The 25,665-nt window shown below is 35.8% G+C and overlaps 1 protein-coding gene across 5 annotated transcripts in view; it reads right to left on the minus strand.

The window, feature by feature from the left end:
* LOC107912658 (rhamnogalacturonate lyase B) overlaps positions 1–20,986 on the minus strand; it is a 36,293-nt gene extending 15,307 nt beyond the window's left edge. For 2 of the 5 annotated variants that reach the window (XM_041081993.1, XM_041081992.1), the window contains exons 1-16: positions 20,825–20,986; positions 20,560–20,694; positions 19,703–19,763; positions 19,436–19,557; positions 19,288–19,326; positions 19,076–19,198; positions 18,846–18,965; positions 18,623–18,764; positions 18,300–18,470; positions 18,036–18,194; positions 17,850–17,956; positions 17,686–17,776; positions 17,449–17,590; positions 16,561–16,717; positions 16,354–16,470; positions 16,128–16,257 (exon numbers count right to left, since the gene is read on the minus strand). In XM_041081993.1, the coding sequence (XP_040937927.1) occupies positions 16,128–16,257; positions 16,354–16,470; positions 16,561–16,717; positions 17,449–17,590; positions 17,686–17,776; positions 17,850–17,956; positions 18,036–18,194; positions 18,300–18,470; positions 18,623–18,764; positions 18,846–18,965; positions 19,076–19,198; positions 19,288–19,326; positions 19,436–19,557; positions 19,703–19,763; positions 20,560–20,669 (1,791 nt within the window). In that variant the 5' untranslated portion in view covers positions 20,670–20,694; positions 20,825–20,986. Of the gene's footprint in view, positions 1–11,215; positions 11,924–15,657; positions 16,032–16,127; positions 16,258–16,353; positions 16,471–16,560; positions 16,718–17,448; positions 17,591–17,685; positions 17,777–17,849; positions 17,957–18,035; positions 18,195–18,299; positions 18,471–18,622; positions 18,765–18,845; positions 18,966–19,075; positions 19,199–19,287; positions 19,327–19,435; positions 19,558–19,702; positions 19,764–20,559; positions 20,695–20,824 lie in introns of those variants that run through there. The other 3 variants (XM_016840956.2, XM_016840947.2, XM_041081991.1) reach the window with 3 other exon arrangements.
* Positions 20,987–25,665: the final 4,679 nt, after the last annotated feature.

A 25,665-nucleotide genomic window follows, 5' to 3' on the forward strand; every position in this document is an offset into this window, starting at 1 on the left:
GAAAGGAGGAAATATTGAAGAGATTCGGCCATGCTTGTAGCTAAGTTAAGGTAAGTTTGATGTTGTTCCATGAGATTCATGCATATTTTTTATGTTAGTTTGAGTTCTACTTAGCCCATGGTTTAAATCTTGCTATGTGATGAAGATGATACTCGGCCATGGGTGTTGTTTTCTTGGTTGGTGTTTGTTTCATGCTAAATCTAGATGAACAATGGGGGTTGTCATTTAGGTTAAGATCAAAGAAATTAATCTTGTTAAAACTTTGAACTAATAATGCCCATATGTGTGATAGCCGAACATATACTTTGTTTAAAGTCTTGGTCAAAGGCCGGTTAAGTGTTTTAGAAATGATTAAGCTAGGTGTTTGATCTTTTTGGTTCGGTATAGTACATAAAATGTTGCTAGATGGAGAAAAATTCGGCCAGCAAGATGTGTGCTAAGGCCGAATATAATTTTGTATATTAATGAGTAATGCATGTGTTGATGGAATGGAGAGGATGCTTTAATAGTGCATATATGCGTATTAGCCAAGTTTTGAACTTGAAACAAAATGGTATTTGGTCAATACAAGTGACCATACTTGTAGAATGTATTAAGTATGCAATCGGCCTCAACATAGACATGCATTTTCGGCCACACGAATGAATGCATAAATTGATGTTGTACATTCGGCTATAGGTAAGCATAATGATGATCCTATCTTGACTTAGACAATCGGCTCAAGGAGAATTTGTTAAGTGCTTAGTTAATTGATATTAGGTTAATGATGTGTGTATTTGGTCATAAAGGTGCACATGAGGAAATGTTTGATTAATTGTACTAAATTGCTCAATGTGATTAAAAATGCCTATGACCATTTTGTATTTGAGCTAAAGGTGGCCATATGACCTATCAAACTCCTTGTCATATTCGGCCATAAGCAAGCATAATGAGACTTTAATAAGTTAAATTTGTTTGAATTAACTCAAGAGCTTAGAGGACCAAAGTTGGATAAGGGAAAGGAAAAAGTGATCGAATAGCCGCCGAAATTGTTCGACCACCTCCGAGGTAAGTTTTCGAGTAATGGAACTTAGATTATGATTCGCTTAGATTATGTCACAAACAAATCAAAATCATGCTCTTTGTATGTGGCTATTAAGCCGAAATTTGTAAGTGTGATAAGTGTCTTGTGTTTGAGCTTTGGTAATGAAAATGAAATATGGATGTGTCATGATTTATTGATATATGTGCATGGTTATTCGAATGATATTCGGGCTAAGTCCCGAAGGCTTTTGTGCTAAGTGATTATATCCAGACTAAGATCCGAAGGCATTTGTGCGAGTTACTATATCCGGGCCAAAACCCGAAGGCATTTGTGCTAGCGACTATATCCGGGCTAAGTCCCGAAGGCATTTATGCTAGCGACCATATCCGGGCTAAGACCCGAAGGCCTTGTGCGAGTGGTTATATCAGGCTCAATCCCGAAGATACTTGGGTTGGGAATGAGCGATCTTGCTGTAATAATTTCAATAATACGCTCGAAAAATCCCAACAATGAGGTATGTTTTGTACATGCATTGGATTAATTTATTCCTTTTAAGTAGTATTCGCTCAGTCGATTAATGAACTTCCGGCCTTTGGCTAAGTTGATCCTTTGTGTGTGAATATAAGGGTTGGCAATGTGAAGTAAGTATGATATTGAGAATTTGTGCATATGAAATTATCCGTTTAGCCATATGAATGCTACATTTAGTTGTGTCTAATTTTATGGCTCAAAACTTACTAAGCATTAAATGCTTACTCCGCTTCTTTGAATCTCTGTTTTATAGATTTTGTTCGTCAGCTATCGGACTTGGGATTAGTGAAGTCGAATTCGCCCACACTATCAAAGCCCCTTTTTGGTACACTTTTGGTTGAACTTTGAAATGGCATGTATAGGACTACCCTTTTGACGTTGGTCATGTACCATTCGGTATTGTACAAATTTGGATAGCCATGCGAAAATGGCTTATATATATATTTTGAGCATAATGTTATAATCATCTTGTATGTATATGGTTATTGAGAGGTGTGGATATGCTTGGCAATGATTGGCCATTGGAATGGTTAATCACAATCATATTTTGTGCTATATATGCTAAAGGGTTAGTGAAATCATGGAAACTATGTAATAGGTAAAGCCTACCCTAAAGGCAGATGCTGACAGTAGTAGTGGTGTGAATTTGAAAAATCACTAAAATTATTAGGATTGGATTTAAATAGTGAATAAATTATGTAATCGAACCTTGATGAATCTATTTTCATATGGAAGAAACGAAACGGTCATGTGAGTCGGATTTTAAGAGATATTTAAGTTTTCGTGGAATAGTGCCAGAGCGATTTCTGAATCCCCTGACCTTACTTTGGAAATTCATTATAAATTAACCAGAGATAATTAAAAGTCATACCATATATGTATAGATTCCTTTTTGAGTCTAGTTTCATTAGAAACAAACGACATAAGTATTTAAGCCCTGTACTGGGAGATATATAAGTTGCAATGCATGAAGGTCAGAGCAGTCAAACCCTGAAACAGGAGAGAATTTAACTAATAAACTGTACTAATTGGCTTGACAAAAAATTCTAGAAAAAAATTTGTAGATGGACATATGAGTCTAGTTTCAGGAAAAATTTATGGAATCAGTTTTCAAGTTTTGGAACCCGAGATATGATTTTTAAAGTGACAGTGAGGCAGTTATCCAGCTTGTCTAGAAATTTTAAAATGGACTGTGCAAGTAAGTGGATTAAGCCCGTTAACCCCTCGTGTCCGACTCCAGAAACGGTCTCGGGTACAGGGTGTTACAATTTTCTTGGTATCAGAGCTACGATTTAGTCGATTCTAGGACTACCGTAATACGTTTGGGTCTAGCTATACATGCCATTTTGTGATTATTTGATAGTGTGGTGATTTCTGACATTTGCAAATGTGTTTATTTATAGTAATGGATCCCGATCCCAACCGAGCGGTAGCTGATGATCTTGAGAGTGTAGCGCCTACTCCCGCACAAGGGACAGCGCCGGCGAACTCTCAACCTATTGCTAGTAATCCGAATGATGAAGCTAGACAAGCTTTTTATAGCGTGATGAATGATTCGTTCAACCAATACATTCGAACTAATACGGCTGTTCCACAACCTCCATTCCCGACAAATACAACCCCCGCACCTACAATACCTCCGGTAACTGACCAAATAAGGTCAAGTAAGCCCCCAGTTGACAGAATCCGAAAACACGGGGCTACTGAATTTAAAGCTACGGACAGCGATGATGCCGAGCAAGCAGAATTTTGGTTGGACAACACTATCCGGGTACTCGATGAGCTATCTTGCACACCCGATGAGTGCCTAAAGTGTACTATCTCCTTGCTACGTGATTCTACCTACTATTGGTGGAATACGTTGACTTCTGTTGTGCCCAGAGAGCAAGTAACTTGGGAGTTCTTCCAAACCGAGTTTCGAAAGAAGTATACCAGTCAGAGATTCATTGACCAAAAACGGAAGGAATTTCTTGAAATCAAACAAGGTTCCATGTCGGTTACCGACTATGAACGAAAATTTGTGAGGCTTAGCCGGTACGCGCGAGAATGCATTTCTTCAGAAGCTGTGATGTGTAAACGTTTCGAAGATGGACTGAATGATGATATAAAGCTGTATGTTGGCATTTTAGAAATTCGATAATTTGTGGTGCTTGTCGAGCTAGCTTGCAAAGCCGAGGAGCTCAGTAAGGAGAAAAGGAAAGCTGAGGTGGGAGCAAAGGAGTTTCGAAAGAGATCATCGGGAAAGCCCTTTCAACAGTCATCGAAGAAATTTAGAGATGATCTAGGCCGATCTAGAAACACTTCGGGCTTTTCTAGACGAGATCGCAATCGACCCCCTATGAGTGCACGAGTCACTTCGGTCGCCAGTGTTCGAAATGGTCGTCGAGATAGAACGGAGTGTCAGTATTGTGGTAAATGGCATTCAGGGAGTTGTAGATTCCATGACCGCTCCTGTTACAAGTGCGGATCAGTTGACCACTTTATTAAAGATTGCCCGAGGTTGTCTGAACGGAATGTAAATCAGAATGAGAAACCGGGTGCTACCACTGCTCGAGGTAGACCATCTAGAAACACGGGAAATCCTAGTGGTGGTCAGAGAGGATCTAGAGATGCTACAACCAGATCTGAGGCTCGTGCTCCTACTAGAGCTTATGCTATACGCGCACGCGAGGATGCTTCCTCGCCAGATGTTATTACCGGTACTTTTACTCTCTTTGATACTAATGTGATTGCTTTGATTGACCCTGGTTCTACTCATTCTTATATATATGAAACCTTAGGATCCAGTAAGACTTTACCTATTGAGTCTACTGAGTTCGTAATTCGGGTGTCAAATCCCTTGGGTCGTTACGTGCTTGTCAACAAAGTGTGTAAGAAATGTCCCCTAGTAATTCGAGGTTCCTGTTTTCCGGCGGACTTGATGCTTTTGCCGTTTGATGAATTTGATGTTATTCTTGGTTTGGATTGGTTGACCGTGCATGATGCGGTTGTGAATTGCAAAAGCAAGACTATTGATTTGAGGTGCGCAAATAATGAGATAATCCGAGTTGAGTCTACTGTCTTGAATGGATTGCCAACAATAATATCCTCGATGTTAGCCCAAAAATATGTGAGAAAGGGGTGTGAAGCGTATCTTGCATACGTACTTGATAATAAAGAGCCAGAAAGGAAACTTGAATCTGTGCCGGTGGTTTGTGAATACCCGGATGTTTTTCCCAAAGAATTACCAGGTTTACCACCTGTTCGGGAGGTAGAGTTTGGTATTGAGCTTGTACCTGGAACTACGCCGATTTCTATAGCTCCGTATCGTATGACACCAACCGAGTTAAAAGAGTTGAAAGCTCAGTTGCAAGAATTGACGGATAGAGGTTTCGCTCGACCAAGTTTCTCACCTTGGGGTGCACCAGTATTGTTTGTGAAAAAGAAGGACGGAACCATGAGGTTGTGCATCGACTATCGTCAGCTGAATAAAGTGACAATAAAGAATAAATATCCGTTACCGCGTATTGATGATTTGTTTGATCAACTAAAGGGAGCCTCAGTGTTTTCAAAGATAGATTTGAGATCGGGTTATTATCAGTTGCGAATTCGAGATTCGGATATACCCAAAACTGCTTTCAGAACGAGATACGGCCACTATGAGTTCTTAGTGATGCCGTTTGGGCTCACTAATGCCCCTGCGGTATTTATGGATTTGATGAATCGGATCTTCAGACAGTATTTGGACTGGTTCGTAGTTGTGTTTATTGATGACATCTTGGTCTATTTAAGAGATGAGACCGAACATGCTGAGCACCTGAGATTAGTGTTGCAAATTTTACGGGATAAACAGTTATATGCTAAGTTCAGTAAGTGTGAGTTCTGGTTAAGAGAGGTTAGCTTATTGGGTCATGTGGTATCCGCATCGAGTATTCGAGTTGACCCGAGCAAAATTTCAGCCATACTTAACTGGAAGCCTCCGAGAAATATTACTGAGGTTCGGAGCTTTTTGGGACTTGCCGGTTACTACCGACGGTTTGTAAAAGGTTTCTCGATGATAGCCACACCAATGACGAAGCTACTTCAAAAAGATGTTAAGTTCGAATGGACGAAAAAATGTCAGAAAAGTTTTGACCAACTGAAAACTTATTTGACTGAAGCTCCAATTCTAGTGCAACCCGAATCAGGCAAAGAGTTTGTCATTTATAGTGATGCCTCCCTACTTGGGTTGGGTTGCGTATTGATGCAAGAAGGTCGAGTTGTGGCCTATGCGTCGAGACAATTAAAGCCACATGAGAAAAATTATCCGACCCATGATCTCGAATTAGCTGCCATCGTATTCGCTTTGAAAATATGGCGACATTACTTATTTGGTGAGAAGTGCCATGTATTTTCGAATCACAAAAGTCTCAAATATTTGATGACTCAAAGAGACTTAAATCTGCGACAAAGACGTTGGCTCGAGTTGTTGAAAGATTATGAGCTTGTCATTGACTATCACCCGGGAAAGGCTAATGTGGTTGCGGATGCCTTAAGTCATAAATCATTGTTTGCTTTACGAGCAATGAATGTACACTCGTCCGTTCTATCCGACAATGTGTTAGTGGCAGAATTAAAGGCCAAACCATTGTTGATTCATCAAATTCGTGAAGCTCAGAAAGTCAATGATGAATTGGTTGCAAAACTGGCTGAATGTGCTCCGAATATGGAATCAGAGTTTCAAATTGATAATGACGATTGTTTGAGGTTCAGAAGTCATTTGTGTTTTCCAAGAAATTCAGAACTCATTTTGATGATTCTGAACAAAGCTCACTGTAGCCGAATGTCAATTCACCCGGGGAGTACGAAAATGTACAACGATCTGAGTTTTGGTGGCATGGTATGAAACGAGACATTTCCAATTTTGTTTCAAAGTGTTTAATATGTCAGCAAGTGAAGGCGGAACATCAAGTGCCTACGGGTTTACTTCAGCCGATCATGATACCTGAATGGAAATGGGATCGAGTCACGATGGATTTTGTATCTGGGTTGCCATTATCGACAAGTAAGAAAGATGCGATTTGGGTTGTTGTTGATAGACTGACTAAGTCGGCTCATTTTATCCCCGTACGTACGGATTTTTCATTGGATAAACTAGCTGAATTGTATGTATCTCAGATTGTGAGATTACACGGGGTATCGATTTCTATTGTGTCGAATAGAGATCCGAGATTCACCTCGCGATTTTGGAAGAAATTGCAAGAAGCATTGGGTACCAAGCTGCATTTTAGCACCGCTTTTCATCCACAAACCAATGGTAAATCCGAGCGGATAATTCAGATACTTGAGGATATGTTGAGATGTTGCATCCTCGAGTTTAGTGGCGCATGGGAGCGGTATTTACCTTTGATTGAATTCGCTTACAACAATAGTTTTCAATCAAGTATTAAGATGGCACCCTACGAGGCTTTGTACGGGCGTAAATGCCGTACGCCATTGTTTTGGACCGAGCTCGGTGAAAGTAAAATTTTCGGAGTGGATTTGATTAAAAATGCTGAACAGAAAGTAAAAATAATTCGTGAAAGTCTGAAGGCAGCATCAGATCGTCAGAAGTCGTATGCGGATTTAAAACGAAGAGATATCGAGTATCAGGTGGGAGACAAAGTGTTTCTTAAGGTCTCACCTTGGAAAAAGATACTCAGATTTGGCCGTAAGGGCAAACTGAGTCCGAGGTTCATAGGGCCATATGAAGTATCCGAACGAATTGGTCCAGTTGCGTATAGATTGATTTTGCCCCCTGAACTGGAAAAGATTCACGACGTCTTTCATGTTTTGATGCTTCGACGTTATAGATCTGATCCATCACATGTAATTAATCCATCAGAAGTTGAAATTCAATCCGATATGAGTTATGAAGAAGAACCGATTCGTATCCTAGCTCGTGAAGTGAAAGAGTTGCGAAACAAAAGGGTTCCGCTAGTGAAAGTGTTATGGCTCAAACACGGAATGGAAGAAGCTACTTGGGAAACCGAGAACTCTATGAAAGAATGATACCCAAACCTATTTACCGGTAAGATTTTCGGGGACGAAAATTTCTTAAGTGGGGGAGATTTGTGACAGCCCTAATGTAACCCTAGTCGGGAAGTGGTTTCGGGGCCACAAAACCGAGTCATAAAAATAATTAGCTGTCATATTTGATGCTTATTATATGTATATATGCATGTGTGAAAATTTTATATTTGGATTTTGTTTAATTGTAGGTGAATTTTAGTAAATAGGACTTATGTGAGAAAATTTAGAAATGGGCTAGGCAAATGTAAAGTGGCCTATTAATGCATGTTATAGAAATGGTGGGTTTGCATGTCAAATTGCCCAATATTTGAGCTAGTGGCCGGCCATGCTATGGGGCATAGCATATTTTAAGCATGGTGTGCTAATGTGGTATGTAGGAAACAATAAAATAAAAAGCTAGTAATAAAGAAATGGAAAAAGGAAAATGATGAAAACAAAGAAAAAAAATGTCCATCCTCTTTTCATTCTTCTTGACCGAAATTCAAAGGAAAGAAAGGAGGAAATATTGAAGAGATTCGGCCATGCTTGTAGCTAAGTTAAGGTAAGTTTGATGTTGTTCCATGAGATTCATGCATATTTTTTATGTTAGTTTGAGTTCTACTTAGCCCATGGTTTAAATCTTGCTATGTGATGAAGATGATACTCGGCCATGGGTGTTGTTTTCTTGGTTGGTGTTTGTTTCATGCTAAATCTAGATGAACAATGGGGGTTGTCATTTAGGTTAAGATCAAAGAAATTAATCTTGTTAAAACTTTGAACTAATAATACCCATATGTGTGATAGCCGAACATAGACTTTGTTTAAAGTCTTGGTCAAAGGCCGGTTAAGTGTTTTGGAAATGATTAAGCTAGGTGTTTGATCTTTTTGGTTCGGTATAGTACATAAAATGTTGCTAGATGGAGAAAAATTCGGCCAACAAGATGTGTGCTAAGGCCGAATGTAATTTTGTATATTAATGAGTAATGCATGTGTTGATGGAATGGAGAGGATGCTTTAATAGCGCATATATGCGTATTAGCCAAGTTTTGAACTTGAAACAAAATGGTATTTCGTCAATACAAGTGACCATACTTGTAGAATGTATTAAGTATGCAATCGGCCTCAACATAGACATGCATGTTCGGCCACACGAATGAATGCATAGATTGATGTTGTACATTCGGCTATAGGTAAGCATAATGATGATCCTATCTTGACTTAGACAATCGGCTCAAGGAGAATTTGTTAAGTGCTTAGTTAATTGATATTAGGTTAATGATGTGTGTATTTGGTCATAAAGGTGCACATGAGGAAATGTTTGATTAATTGTACTAAATTGCTCAATGTGATTAAAAATGCCTATGACCATTTTGTATTTGAGCTAAAGGTGACCGTATGACCTATCAAACTCCTTGTCATATTCGGCCATAAGCAAGCATAATGAGACTTTAATAAGTTAAATTTGTTTGAATTAGCTCAAGAGCTTAGAGGACCACAGTTGGATAAGGGAAAGGAAAAGTGATCGAATAGCCGTCGAAATTGTTCGACCACCTTCGAGGTAAGTTTTCGAGTAATGGAACTTAGATTATGATTCGCTTAGAGTATGTCACAAACAAATCAAAATCATGCTCTTTGTATGTGGCTATTAAGCCGAAATTTGTAAGTGTGATAAGTGTCTTGTGTTTGAGCTTTGGTAATGAAAATGAAATATGGATGTGTCATGATTTATTGATATATGTGCATGGTTATTCGAATGATATCCGGGCTAAGTCCCGAAGGCTTTTGTGCTAAGTGATTATATCCGAACTAAGATCCGAAGGCATTTGTGCGAGTTACTATATCCGAGCCAAAACCCGAAGGCATTTGTGCTAGCGACTATATCCGGGCTAAGTCCCAAAGGCATTTATGCTAGCGACCATATCCGGGCTAAGACCCGAAGGCCTTGTGCGAGTGGTTATATCCGGCTAAATCCCGAAGATACTTGGGTAGGGAATGAGCGATCTTGCTGTAATAATTTCAATTAATACGCTCGAAAAATCCCAACAATGAGGTATGTTTTGTACATGCATTGGATTAATTTATTCCTTTTAAGTAGTATTCGCTCAGTCGATTAATGAACTTCCGGCCTTTGGCTAAGTTGATCCTTTGTGTGTGAATATAAGGGTTGGTAATGTGAAGTAAGTATGATATTGAGAATTTGTGCATATGAAATTATCCGTTTAGCCATATGAATGCTACATTTTAGTTGTGTCTAATTTTATGGCTCAAAACTTACTAAGCATTAAATGCTTACTCCGCGTCTTTGAATCTCTGTTTTATAGATTTTGTTCGTCAGCTATCGGACTCGGGATTAGTGAAGTCGAAGTCGCCCACACTATCAAAGCCCCTTTTTGGTACACTTTTGGTTGAACTTTGAAATGGCATGTATAGGACTACCCTTTTGACGTTGGTCATGTACCATTCGGAATTGTACAAATTTGGATAGCCATGCGAAAATGGCTTATATATATATTGAGCATAATGTTATAATCATCTTGTATGTATATGATTATTGAGAGGTGTGGATATGCTTGGCAATGATTGGCCATTGGAATGGTTAATCACAATCATATTTTGTGCTATATATGCTAAAGGGTTAGTGAAATCATGGAAACTATGTAATAGGTAAAGCCTACCCTAAAGGCAGATGCTGACAGCAGCAGTGGTGTGAATTTGAAAAATCACTAAAATTAGTAGGATTGGAGTTAAATAGTGAATAAATTATTTAATCGAACCTTGATGAATCTATTTTCATATGGAAGAAACGAAACGGTCATGTGAGTCGGATTTTAAGAGATATTTAAGTTTTCGTGGAACAGGGCCAGAGCGTTTTCTGGATCCCCTGACCTGACTTTGGAAATTCATTATAAATTAACAAGAGATAATTAGAAATCATACCATATATGTATAGATTCCGTTTTGAGTCTAGTTTCATTAGAAACAAACGGCATAAGTATTGAAGCCCTGTACAGGGAGATATATAAGTCGTAATGCATGAAGGTCAGAGTAGTCGAACCCTGAAACAGGAGAGACTTTAACTAATAAACTGTACTAATTGGCTCGACCAAAAATTCTAGAAAAAAATTTGTAGATGGACATATGAGTCTATTTTCAGGAAAAATTTACAGAATCAGTTTTCGAGTTTTGGAACCCGAGATATGATTTTTAAAGTGACAGTGAGGCAGTTAGCCAGCTTGTCTGGAAATTTTAAAATGGACTGTGCAAGTAAGTGGATTAAGCCCGTTAACCCCTCGTGTCCGACTCCGGCAACGGTCTCGGGTACGGGGTGTTACATGTCACTTGGTCGTGAACCACACGGCCTGGCCACACGGGCGTGTGTCTATTGCACTTAGGAAAAAGTTTGAAGTTTTGCGAAAAATTCTCTGAGCTTTAGATTTAGTCCTGACTTGTTTCAAAGCATAAATTGGGCTTCGAGGGTCCATATAAGGGACTATATGATTGAATATGTTTGGTTTTGGATATGAATAGTAAATGATATGAAATAATTGTATTTGTTTTGTAAAACTCTGGTAATGCTCTGTAACCCTATTCCTGCGACGGATATGGGTTAGGGGTGTTACACCCTTCACTCACAATTCTACTATTTCTAAAGAAATGATGTTATTACTACATTCGATTATGTTTGGTAGAAAAATCAATGTTGGAAGAATAATTTTCCAAGAAGTTCATTGCTGCACGTAAAAGACTGCCAGCAGTTTACATTTCCCATCTCTTCTCACAGCCCTTTCAGTGTGCAAATGTCCCTGTCTACAATAGTGTGTGTGACCGTAAGCAACAAAAACATCATAACGAAATCAATTGTCCTGCATTTTTTGGGCGATGATATGCCACGACCATCTAGTGTTGCATATACATCATCAACCCTATCTAAATCCCCATACACTTTCCCCAATATGTTGGAATAACAAGTAATAAATACTCTTGAGCAACTCCAACATCAGTTAGGTATGGTGGCAAAGCAGCAAAATCAGATCTCCACTAATTTTACCACAACAAAAGCCAAAACGACTTTATATTGGGAATATGTGAAAAAATGTGATATTGCACTTAAGAAAGCTCTTCAGAACAACTTCACTAAGGAAATGCCTATATTTCCTATGTTTCCTAAAGAACTTTTATCTGGTGATGATGATGAAGATGACAAACCTGTCACTGCACACAAACATAGTAAAGATCCCGCGAGAGATGAATGACCAACAAAATTTGCACACCTTGACTCTGAAAAGGAGTATGATGACCAACAGAACACTTTTACACCAACCACCACTGTCAAACCACCATAATCCAAGGCACCAATGGCTGAACAAGGACGTGAACTCACAACATTAGATACTGATGATGTAGATGAAGTGCCCATTAATTAGCTTCAGCAAAAAAGATTCAAGAAGGCTGCCAGAAAAGTAGTCTAAGAAGATGTTGGTTTCACAGCAAGGCCGCAACGTTACAAAAAGGTTGCAAAGAAATCCACCCAACCCAAGTGAAGTAATTTGTTTCCCCTCCAAGCTTTGATTTTTATATTTTCATGATCCTTCATTTTAGTTTTTATCTATTTCATGCATTCATGTAGCTTTTATTAATTTTCCTTCGACATGTTCATGCATTGAGGACAATGCATCCCTTAGGTTTGGGGTGTGTTGTGTATATATACTGCATTGTTAATTGTTCATACAGTTTTTTTGCCATAACATTCAATTGCCATTTAACTATCAGATTATGTAAGTATATAGTTATCAATGATGTTCAATGAAGATAATAACTCTTCTTTGTAAACTTAGTAAATAAGGTGACAGTTTTTTAGGCATATTTAGCATAGGACAGTTGTTGAAAATGACTTTCTAAAATTAGAATAATTGAAATATAAATGTAATTAGGTTATAGTAGCATTCTTTGAATAAACTTAGGACTTCTTGACTTAATTTCAGTATAGTAATAGGGTATAATTTTGTTAATCTTGTCATGGTAAAATAATATGAATACTCCAATGTTTGAATCTGTTGAGTAGGCCAGCAATATTTTGTTTGCTCCATTACATTGTTGACCAAAAAAATGAGTTCAAATATGAGTGTTTATATAAATAAATATATATATGCGTATTCTGGGGACACTCTAGTGAATCTTGAGGCTAAATTGCTAAGGACGTAGTTGTTTGCTCCATCCATCTTTTTAGTTAAAAGTTTTTATTTCATGAGTAATTTATATTCAAGTTATGACATGATATAATACGTGGCAGTCTAGTGTATGCTCCATTGAGGTTGTCAAGTATATAATCATATGACTATGAATTCCCTAGGGAATTTTTTGTTGAAAATTGAATAAATGTCTAAAAAAAACTGAGTTTAGGAGAGAGATAACCTAAGTATATTTAGAGAAATCTACTATAGTTTTAATTGCTTAAATATTTAAAAAAATTTACCTTTAGGAACCATTTTTTGCATTGTATTTGCTAAACAGGTTTGCAACAATTATAAGAAATTTTTCTTTGTTTCAGTAGAAGATTGCTGAGAATAGAGGTACTCAGTATGCTTATTACGATTTGGACGTACATTTGGTGACTGATTGTTTTGGCAATTCCATGCATTCATGCATATTCAAACATTATTTGCTTGAGGACAAGCAACAATTCAGGTTTGGAGGTGTGATAACTCTTGAAAAGAGTTATATTAAAGGCCTCTAAATAGAATTAATTTGTTGTAATTAAATGAATACATTTGCATTTTTTAGATATTTTTAGAATTTTGCATAACAAGCCTTGGATTGTGATATAATGGTGATTATTTGTTATTTTTATCACTTGGGGATGAAAAGTATGGTTTTGTGTGAGTACAAGTGTAGGAAGCATAAGAAGATGAAGAGGGAAAATAAAGGAAGTGAAATATTGTCATCGCAAATGGTGAAATTGATTGCTAACAGATTTGCCATTGTAATTCTGGGAAGATGACTCAGCACTTTATCTACGTCATTCTAAGCCAGTTGTGTGTGTACCATAAAATTCAACATGAAAAGAGGAATGAAAAAAGTGTGTTGATGTGAGACGGATCCACCAATAAAAGAATGAGAGAGAAGAAGAAAAGAAAAAGGAGGAGAATTTGTGTGAGAAAGAGACTACTGACAACAATCCTCTTTCGGCACAGAGAAAAACTCCATTGGAGAATTTCAAAGAAAGAGAGAGTAGCAACTACATAGAGCAGAATACAAACGTGAAGAAGGGGAAGAGACATCTATCCTGGATCATGTATGATCAAAAGATAAAAGAGAAGTTGGAGTGTGGCAAGAAATCCTGCAATTTTGCCTTTAGTTTTCCTGATTTCTATGATTCAAACTTTTTTAAATGTTGATGAATGATTTAAATACCCATGAACTAAATTTTTTCTGGGTTGAAGTTATTTAGGTGAATGTTTATCATCTTTAATGCTTATGATTTGGGATTGCTATATCAATATTTCATTCGATTTATGCCTATTTTAAATATATGCATGCAAGCTCTAGACATAGCCGATTGTGTTCTGTGTTCATAGATGTATTTTTAATTCTGAAAAGGTTAAATATACTAGATTTAGAATTGTTTGATGCAAGCGAATATTCGACAGAATATTCGTAGCACTCTAGACATAGATGTTACGAGTTGTGCAGAGAAGAACGTTCATTGCAGTTATTAATCTAGATTTCTCTACACATACAATAAGTTAGATTTTTAGCTTAAGATCTAGCTATCAAAAGAGGCAGGTTACAGTAGTAACTCTCTAAGCAGTTGATTAAACAATATTTTTCCATGAAATTATTTTGATAAGAGCATTTCACCTGAATAATTCCAACCTTGTTCATTCAACAACAGAATTACTCTTGCTTTTCTTTATAATTTGCCACTACATTTTATTTGCCATATCAATTCTCTGTTTTTAGCATTTAATTACATTAATTCATTATACCATCTTATTCAATTTAACAATATTTCCTGCTATTTAGTATAGTTAATAGGATTATAATAACTTAACCAATCTCTTACCAATTTCCAATCCCTACGAAGACGATACTTACTTATCACTTTATTACTTGAATAACGTGTACATTTGTACAATTGCATTAGTTATTTACGCACAACAAGCTTTTGGCACCGTTACAAGGGATCGGCAGCATTGGTGAACACAGCACACAATCAACTATGTCTAGAGCTAGCATGCATGTATTTAAAATAGGCATAAATCGAATAAAACAGTGATGTAGGCAATCTCAAATCATGAGCATTAAAGATGATAAATTTTTGTTAATATTTAAGTATTGTGGCATCCTATATTCGGGTCCGGTAAATCAGATCGGGTATAGGGTGTTATAGATTTTTTTTTCTTGCTTTGATTGTGGTTGTAGTGATATTTGGTTACTTGTTCAAGGCAAGGATGTGTGAATTGCTTGATTGTGGATTTTCTTGGGTTTGGTTTTCGACGAAGGGGAAATAGTGAGTGGATTAAGAATGGTCGTTAAATTGGTTGAGTTAGAGGTGAGGGATGAGGTTGACAATAGCTTTGCTGAGATTGGGGCTTGATTTATTTAAGATACTGTTTGTATTATCAGTTTAGGGAGTAATGATGGGCTTGATTTATTCAAGATATTGTTTGTATTATCAGTTTAGGGAGTAATGATGCAAAGATGAGTGACTAAAATGCAAACTTGTAAACTTACTAATAGTTCAATGGGCTTTGTAACTTGCTAAAATTGAATGACAAAATTGTAAACTTACTAATAGTTGAGTGGCCAAATTGTAAATTTACTCATCCCTAGATTTGATGCTCTTTAGCGGGCCAATGACCAACTTGTAACTTTCAAATAATTCAATGATTAAATTCTAACTTTTTCAAATTGAATGACCAAAGTGTAATCTTACTAATAATGTAGTTTACCCCTTAATCATTCCTTAATGTAGTTTAACCCTTAATCGTTCCTTAGTCGTAAAAGTTTTTCGTTTTTGGTTCTTCCTGTCTAAAAAAACAGAAAGCTTATTAGTCAAAACAAACAAACAAAAAGAAGGGTGGTCTATCGAGTAAATCAAAACAAATATTTTTCTTTCTCATTTTACTATCTTGCATGCTCGAATTTCACTAGCAATGACCAATAACCATATTACAATGAGAAAGAGTATAAACCAGCTTCCTAAATTTGTACATGACTAGCTAATCTATTAAACTGCAGGACCTTCTAATCGAATATAGTCGTACATAACTGCGTCGAATAAGGCATGGCTTCTTGACTGAGTTAGAAAGATCGTGTTGTTCCCTCTTATAAATCTATTACCAGGTATATTAATACTATACAGTCTGTACAAGCCATGGATTCCATGCCTTGCTACGGCATTATCGTAACCAATTCTTGTTGTCGTAAAACAAGGTTGAATAGCATCTAGATTGTTGAACCGAATCTATGAATGCATTGGCAAAGGGTTCATCAGATACGCAGTTAAACACTAAACCTGATATATGATGGTTGAAGAAGTGAGATAAGATTTATCTTGTACCTGTAATTCAGCATACGAAGCTGCTGCCAAGGCTAGTTGGAGAGTGTAGTTTCCTTTCTCGTTAACATCTTGGAGATTGTATTTAATCTGCCATGTGGTTGTTGACAAGTCGGTAATATTCCCTGTATTTCTGTAATTCAAAACATAAAAATAAAAAAAATAAAAAATCAAACACCCTGAAAAATATAGGATGATGTTCAGGGAGTTAGCGTGTTGAAATTGGCACCTGAGAACATGAGCAAAGAACCAATCCCGAGAATAATCGCTGACGCCCACAGTGTAGACGACATCACCGTGACGATAAATATCTGAGTAGCGATCCCACAATCCGTACTGTCTGAATCTGTTCGTTGTAAAGCGTGATAAGTTGGTGAAATCTGTGTCGAGATATTTGGGCTGAAAGATGCTACCATCGAGTTAAAACAGAGCTTACTTATCGGCGGCATCGAGGCACAATGGGTTTACAAATGTTGGGTCGGGTTCCGGTATGAAGAACTCAGCAGCCGTCCGGTCAGGAATCCCGATTTCCCACAATGTATGGCCGTTTCTTGGAGGATCATATATGAGGGTACCCAGGTTGACCTTGTTTCCTGCATATGCATGCATTCAGAAAAGGGAACCACTTTGCTCAAGGACATAACAGGGAACTCTGAGCCATTAGATTATTATTATAGACTTAAGTTGTTTAGGAAATTAATTTAATATTTTTATAAAAATTTTAAACCCTAAATGCTAAAATCTAAGATTCTAAAATTTTATATCATAAAATTCTAAATCCTTAAATTTAAATCCTAAATTTAAAAAAAAAATCAATCACTCACAATTGTCCGTAAATTCATGTACTGTGATTTTACCATTTTACTTCAGAAAACTGGTTTATTATGAAAGGAAAAAGAAGGTAACATGACTGTTAATCATTTTCCTTCCGAACGCACAGACCGTTTTAAGACATTGATATTTTTTTTCCTTGTAAGGCATATAAAGCTAGGATTTATATTTTAAAATTTAATATTTAAAGTTTAACATTTAGAATTTAAAGGTTATAGTTTAGGGTTTTAGTGTTTTGCATTTGGATTTGGATGAAATATTTTAGGATTTAATATTTACGATTTAAAATTTAAAATAAATTTATTTATACAAATTAAAAATAAAAATAAAGAAAATTTTCATTGGTATAGAGGATAATCAGCATAGACTTGTCCATGAAAATCCAACAAGAGCTAGTTTGAGGGGCCAGAGAGGAAGCCCAATAGTTTAAGCCGACAAAACATCTTATTTCTTAAAGGCCCAAGAAGTAGATTTATTTGGAGATTAATTTTACCTGGTTGTATGGTGATGTTGAGATCCAATTTGTAGTCTCCAATGAAACCATGGACCCACGCGTACAAATTATACTCCCCTGGCCGGACATTTTTAATATTGAAACGGCCAGTGTAGTCTGTTTCGGTCCAAAATTGATAGCCCTGGAAACAGAAAAGATGATAGCAAAAACCAGCCTCAGTTCGTTAACCTTGAATTATTTATGTCAGATACAACTTTGTTAAACAGTAATATTAACCTTTCCTTCCGTTTGCCATGAGCCTACATTTCCAGGCACTGCCAACCCCACAAAGGCAGATTGCGCCTGCATTAATTCCTCATCCACGCATCTGAACCCAGACAATGTAAAAATTAAGATAAGCTTGAAGAGAAAGGACCAACGAATGTAGGTTAAACAAATACCTGTCTCGTACTAGTAATTGACCGCAAACTTCTCCTCGATCTCCAGCGTGAGGAAGATCTTCTGATCGGGTGAAATTGTATGGCCAGCTTTCGATTTCTTCACTCAACTAATGGTTCACACAAAGTGTTAAATGAGTGTTAAAATGTAATTACATTATTAGCCGAACTAGCTAGCAGTTAACCAACCTGTCTTTTAGCGTCATTCCAGAGTGTTTTGCGGCAATCATCATCCGAAGAAGCAGAATTAAGATAGATAAGAACTGGACCAAAAGCTTTTCTCCAAGCCTCTCCTTTCTTATATGTTACATCTATGTCGATCCCGGTATAATGTGTACTAACAAACATCTAGCTCATGTAAACAATCAACTATTTAGACAAACATTTCAAGCCAGATGAAAGGTTGTATATTATTGCATATATGTTTTGTGTTGGCCTGTAAAATAGACTTACAGAGAGAGCTATGGGACCAACATGAGAAGTGAGGTCTTGCTTGTGTGGACCACCAGTTCGGAATTCATTGCTAGGGGTGATTATCCAGAAACCCACCGCATCGTCATCGGATATCCACCCGTGAAGCTTGTTATCTTTGTTTTCACATGAATATTGGTACTTGTCATCAACCTGCATGCACCCCCACAATTGTCACGGGAATTGCTGTTAATTTAGTATACTCGGACAAAACAGAGATACAGACAAAAAGAAGCCACGTTTTTCCAAGGCCATTCCTAAAGAATCCTACTTTACCTCAAAAAGTAAAATGTAGAAGAAAATACCTCTCCTCTAAATTGTGGATTGGATGGATTGATCATTAGAACAGCTTCCTTGAAGGCAAGAGTCTGACTGCGAGTATTATCTCGATCTTCTCCCCTAGGCATAACCCCTTGTCTGGTGTCCGATATCGCCATGAACCTAAACCTGATTCAAAAATGTCACATGAAATATTGGCATCAATTGGATCTTATATAGTGATCAAGGGTTGATCTTTGGTTTTTTTACTTGTCTTCCTTGAGCTTGAAAACAATTCTTAATTGATACATCTGTGCATCCGGAAAATCCTCCTGGCGCTCGAAAATACCATACATGTATACCCTTGGAACGCCTCGTCGGACTATGAACCTGGGAGAATGTTAAAAATGAAGCATAAGGGCCATCACAATTTGTTTTTTTTTAAGCCGTATAATCAAACTTGTGCAAAATATTGAGATTTGTTTATAACAATTCCATACCTTTTGTCAATGTTTAAGGGAACTGTCTTGCCATGGTCTGTTCTGAAATCCCAATTTTTGGTAAAGGAAATCTCCACTAGCTCATCAGTATGTGCTATGACCTTCACATGTTTTGTTTCCATTCTGGGAAGTAACATGTAAACAACCAGTGTTAACTAAAGAAGTGACAGGTATTCAGGAAATCATTTATGTAGAAATGGTGGAAAACTCACTTGTCAAAGGTGCTGTTATCCCAGACAAAGTCCCAGTACCTGGAATATATAAATCTAAGCAATGGAGAAAATGGTTTTTCCAAATACTGCAAATTTGAAAAACATAAAACAGCACTTTTGCATTCGTTATAGTTAAAAAGGGGCATACCCTCTATTAGAGTTTGGGTTTCCACATTCAAGCACATTATCCATCCCCATATATTTTATTCCTGTCACATGACCAGATGGGTTCTCAATAGTGACTTCAATAAGTCCATTATCAATAACCACCTGAAAAACAAACAATCAAAAAAAAAAAAGTCCATTAGATAGTTAATAATATTTTGATATGAAGAAATAAAAGAATTAATAGAACCATACATCAATGTTCTTTGCACCTAAAACAAAGTGAAAGCAAATTTTTATACTTTCTTACGTTGTGATGACTTTTTTGCAACCGGACATGAGGGTTACAATCTCCAAGGTTCAGGATTTTTCTGCAAATCAAACATCCAAGAGTAGTATGTATTTAGTTTTTGTGACATGACTTATAGTTAGTACAGATGTTTAATTTGTCCATGAAAAGAAAAAAAAACCCAAAAATTTATGCCCCAAGAAATTTCCAAAGTAGAATACCAACATTCTTCCAGTAATTTCATGAACAAACTTACTAGTATTCACTTTAGTTGAAAATTTTGATACCAAAGACAAAAAAATAACAAGAAAAACCATGCAGTCACATGTTGATGTAAAACAAATAAAAGCATTGCAGCAGAGAAAATGAGGAATTTCATTTTTTTGGATGATTATTTATACTTTAGGATTGAATTAAAAAGTTTTCAATTTTTCGATCGAGAATATGTGAAATTTCTAGGATACCAATCACCAACTCTTGTGAGTAGTTGCGGTCACGGGTCATAATTCAACCAACCCCTACTCCCCTGTGTTTGAGTTTATGTGTGAAAAAAGGCCATGGTGTCCCAAACCGATTGGCCTAAACAACTCGTGATATGTAGAGAGAGAAAATGGAAAGAGGTGAACAAGGAAACAGTGAACTAGAAACAAAGAATATAAAGTCAAGGAATTAGATTGCTTGAGGAATAATGACAAAAAATGCAACAGGGTATTCGGACTCATCGACTGTCAGAAAGTAATGCAATCTCTCTCTCTTTTTCTCTTGCTCTCACTCTTTTGGGTCTCCACTCTCTAGTACCATAAGCAGAGAAGGGGAAACATGCAGATTAGAACAGGATAAAAAAAATATGGGAGAATGAGGAAGAGCAAAGCAAGAACCTGACTGGGATTTCAGCAGAACATGCAGAGTAAAAGAGTGACAGTTCAACTATCATTAGAAGCCATAGAAAAAGCTGTCCCAAATGGCTCCTGTGTGCCACCTTCTCCATCCAATATTCTTGATGGATTGAAGAGCTGTAAAATCGAAAAATACAAAACAAAACCATAAAACGCTTTAGAGTTTCAGATGATTTATGATACCCTTTATGCTTTGAGAACTTTCAATAGAACACCAGAAATGAGAAGAGGAAGTGGAAGGGGTTACCAGATTCACCATAGAAGGAAAAAAAATCCAATGAGCTTCACAATGTTAGACGTTTTGAAACCAAATTGGAGAAATTTGTTTGTTTGTTTTTCTTTTTGGGTTGCAAAGTGTCTGGGGTATCTTTACAAAGATATAGACGGGGAATCTTAATGGCCTTTTAGTAACGTGCACCAACCATAATGGCCTTTATACAAGAAAGTCTTCTAATCACAAAACAACAACTCTTTTGACTCTTTTAGTATTCACAGCTATTTACCATTCTTAATTTTGTAGACTCCCTTTAACTATTGTTGTTTGACCATATATTAAAACTTATGCAAATGTTGTAAATGGAATTTATGATAATTTTTAGTCTACAGGTAGTATTATTGAAAGTAAAATGTTATTAGAAAAGCCCAAGTTTGAGCTATATTTTATAGGTGCATAAAGTTATGCTTGTTTATTAATAGTTATAGTGCTTTTATTTGAACACATAATTTAGAAAGAAAGAAAATCATTGAAAAGGGGCGTAAAATGACAGAAGAAACCTATTCTACTTAGGCCTAATTTAAAAATGTTTTTCCAAAAAAATATTTTTAGTTTTTGAAAAATTAATTTATTTATAAATACCTTCGTTCAAAAAATATTTTTCCCCTAAATTATTTTTGAAATGTATTATCAAACTAAACCTTAGTTATAAACATAAGTTAAACAAAAGTGCCACGGATATCAGATTTGTCAAAATCAGGAACAAATAACATGTCTCCGTGACCCAGATGCTTTTTAAAAACAAGGTCACCAAGATAACAACATATGTAAGTATTAAAATTACGTCAGGTGATGTATTTTTATATTTGATTAATTAAATATTTATCCGTTTAATTTAATTTAAATTAAATTAGATAAATACTTATCTATATATTTTTTATTTATTTTAATTTTAATTTAAAAATTAATTATCACATTTTTTAAATTACATAATTTGTCTATTATTTTCGAATAAATTTAAAAATAATTATTATATATTTATATTATCTTACATATTTAATTAGTTAATTAGAAAATTTAAAATTTAGATGAATATTTAATTAGATAATTATCTAATTGATTTGATTTAAAATTTTAATTTATATTATTTATATTTTTATCTATTTTTGAATTTGAACTTTAACATAAATATTTTGAAAATGAATTATGGCATGTTTATGAATAAAAGGTTTTCGACATTCATATATTAGTTGGAAGAGATAAATTAATAAATAAATAAATAAATAATTGTTGGCAATTAAGTTTTTCTCCTTTTCTTTTTCATTTTTAGTTATCTATCTATCTATATCAATCTACATATATGTATAAATATATATATATAGTAAAATATTGGGAACAATCAGTTTTTGTATCAGACAACATAAACTTGTAAGAACTTTTACCGTATCTATATATATTAGTAAAATATTTTCAATATATTTTTACATATTTTCATAAATTTACTTATAAATTTAAAGTTAAATTTACAAATTCAAAAAATTCATTGATTCTTTTTAAATTCAAAATATCGATGAATTGAATTTTTTAACATGCGTTAAAACTTTTAATATAAACTACTTATTTTTACTTAAAGGTTTCAATACATTTTAATTATTTTCACTATCATTATATGTTGTACAGGCCCAATATTGCCCGGGCCCAGACAAATAAAAAATAACAAAAAAAACAAAACCCAAAACAATAAAAAAGAGTCCAAAATAATTAGCCCATTTACAATATTAAACAGCCCAATTTACATCAAATCCTAGCCCAAATAACAACCCACTTGCTTAAGGTTTTTCAGCAGCAAACCCCTGGCACCCCAGCTCTCCATGCCACCATGTCGGCCACCATGCCCCTCAGCCTTGGCCACCACGCCCCACGCGTCTGACACTCCCACCAACTCCTCCATGTGCGCCCACCTGTTGATTTCCATCACCTGCAGAATAAGACAAAAAAGAAAGCAAACACTAAGACAGAGGCAGACGGCAGGAAGCAATGGCAAGAAATTTAAAAAAATATTGTATTGAAATGGCAATAAATGCCAGATCTGAATGTAATGGAGGGGAAGGATTTTTATTTTTATTTTTTTGGAGATTTCAAAGGGAAGAATCGGTTGTATTTTGGGGGACCCTTTTTTTTCTCTTCTCTCTTTCGATTTCTTAACCAAAAAGCAAACAATTGATATCCGAAATACTACGATCTTAACATCAAAAGGCAGAGATTCGAACACCCAAAAATCAGTGAATCAACAAGTCAAAAATCAGAACCGGAAACCTAAGGTGGTTGTGAATCTATTCTTGTTTTGTCTTTTGTTCTATTTTCCCATATATATACTAAAAAATATAAAAATAACAATATAATACAAACAATAAAAAAAAAGAGAAAAAAATTGACCTTTTCGAATTTCCGGCCACCGTGCACGGTGGCCGGCGCCGGTGAGACTCCGGTGACCGGACCGGTGACCCCCCTGGCCGGAGCTCTCCCCTTTCCCCCCTTCTCCTCTCTTCCTTCTCTCATATTCTTTTTTTTCCTTTCAGCTGTACAAATGAGAAAAAAAAAGCAAAATTTTTAACTTATATAGGGGACCAAAACGGTGCGTTTTGGTCCCCCCCAAGTAAATAAAACGGCGTCGTTTTGGAAGCGGGTCGGGTCGACCCGACCCGCACCAGGGAGGATCCGCGTGTTTTTCTTTGGAAGGGCTAATTGCACTTCTAGCCCTTCCGCTTTTCTGGGAGTTTACAATCAAGGTTTTTTTTTATTTTTAATTTGGCCCCATGGTTTTGCCCCAAATTCATTCTGGTCCCCACGCTGCGCAGCGTTTTAATACCTGGGTTTATTGCGCTTTTGACCTTCCAAGTTGCACGTGTGTTACAATTAAGTCCCTTTTCTTTGTTTTTATTTTAAATTGGCCCCATAACTTCGATTTTATTTTAATTTTAGTCCTTTTTCTTACCTTTTCTCATTTTTAATGTTATTGTATTTATTATTACCTATTACTTTATTCTTATTTTATTTTTATATCATTATATTTTATCCACTTTTTATATTATTATTATTATATATATTTTAATCTTACTTGTCATATTTTTCTTTTACACTATTATATACATGTTTCTAATATTATATTGTATATTCTTAATACTATTGTTTATATATCTATATATATATATATGTGTGTATGTATTTGTGTAGTGTACAAAATAGTTTTGTTATTATTATCATTTCTAAGGTATGTACGTATTGTATATGTTCTATATATGTTATATATATTTTTAATATTACTAGTTATATATAGTTCTTATACATTTCCATGTACATATCTTTATACCATCTTATGTATATATTCATTGTTTCTATTTCGTGTTTAATTCTAGTATTGCGCTAAAATGTCGTATAGATCTTTATCATTTTAATATTATTGTCACATTGGTTATTTGTTTCAATATATGCCTAGCCCTATCATTTATTTATTTTTATTTCATATCAATTTACTTTGCATTATTTCGAAAATCATATACTTGTTTTGCTAATTAATTTCAATAAACAAGGAAATGTACCGATTTAACATTAAGTCATCGAGTTCATCGCTATGTTGGGTGAACGTCAATTGACTCGTGTTAAAACGGCATATCCTTCTCAAAAATCGGAATAAACTAAAATTTCTCGTATTCTTTTAATCGGATCACGACTAAATTTTACATTGAATTCTTATTTTTGAAAATTAAGACAACGCGTGTTTATGAGATACCAATTTTGGGCGTCGCGAGGGTGCTAATACCTTCCTCGCGCGTAACCGACTCCCGAACCCTAATTTCTTCTCTGGATTTTAACGTGGACTTAAATTCAGCCTTCTTTTCATTTCAAAGATAAATTTATAAGGTGTCCGATCATACCTATAAAAAGGATCGGTGGCGACTCCCTCTTTATTTTAAAATCAAACTTCAAGTTTTCAAATTTTCGATAAATCGCCGCAATTAGCAACCGAAACCAAAATTTTTACGTCGCTACAGCTGGCGACTCCACTGGGGAAAGCCTTGTTGAGAGTCGTGTCTGGAATTAAACACATTTTGTCAAAATTTTCAAATTTCCTTGTTCAAAGTAAATATTTGGTCATGATCCGAAAAATCTCGTTTTCAAAATTCATGCATTTGTATCGTGCTGTAAATATTTCTTCTAACTTGCTTATTTGGTTGTTTTTCAGTTTTTAATTTTTATGGTTTTAATTTTGGTTTAGTTTCTTTAAATAAAACGTAAAGGTTTACAAGTTTCTCCCCACACACCGTGCACGTGCATTTTTGTTGCATAACATGAGCTCTATCCCCGGGCTCCGTCCCTATTAAGAGAAAGTAAACGCTACGCCTTCGTGAGTTAACTCGTTCCTCCGCACAGGCTAGTGAATACTTTCGGGTTACATATGACTTATGCTTTCGTGAGTTAACTTGTCCCTCCGCATAGACATAAGTAAATGTAATCCCTCGAATTGATCTCGTAAGCCTGTGATAGGCTATGACCGAGGCTCCGTGTTAATCTTAGCAGATGATAGTACGGGCAATTCGAGTACCTATCTAGAACCAAAACCGCATATAATGAACCATACGAGCTATCCAATTAGAGCCATGCCGAACCTCTGTCCGCTTATAGTCTTCAAAATAAGTACACGGGGAAAATGCCTTTTGCCTTTCATTTACACTATTTATGCAAAATAATTGGATTGGGTAGTTTAATTTGTTTTTCAAATTATATTCGTTGTGTTTACTAACCAAGTTTGTTTGTTTTTATTTTTATTTTCATCATGCATATAGGCATCATATTAGGAAGGTGTTGATTAAAAG

Source organism: Gossypium hirsutum, chromosome A11 (genome assembly GCF_007990345.1).
Source record: "Gossypium hirsutum isolate 1008001.06 chromosome A11, Gossypium_hirsutum_v2.1, whole genome shotgun sequence".
In the NCBI taxonomy this organism is placed as follows: domain Eukaryota; kingdom Viridiplantae; phylum Streptophyta; class Magnoliopsida; order Malvales; family Malvaceae; genus Gossypium; species Gossypium hirsutum.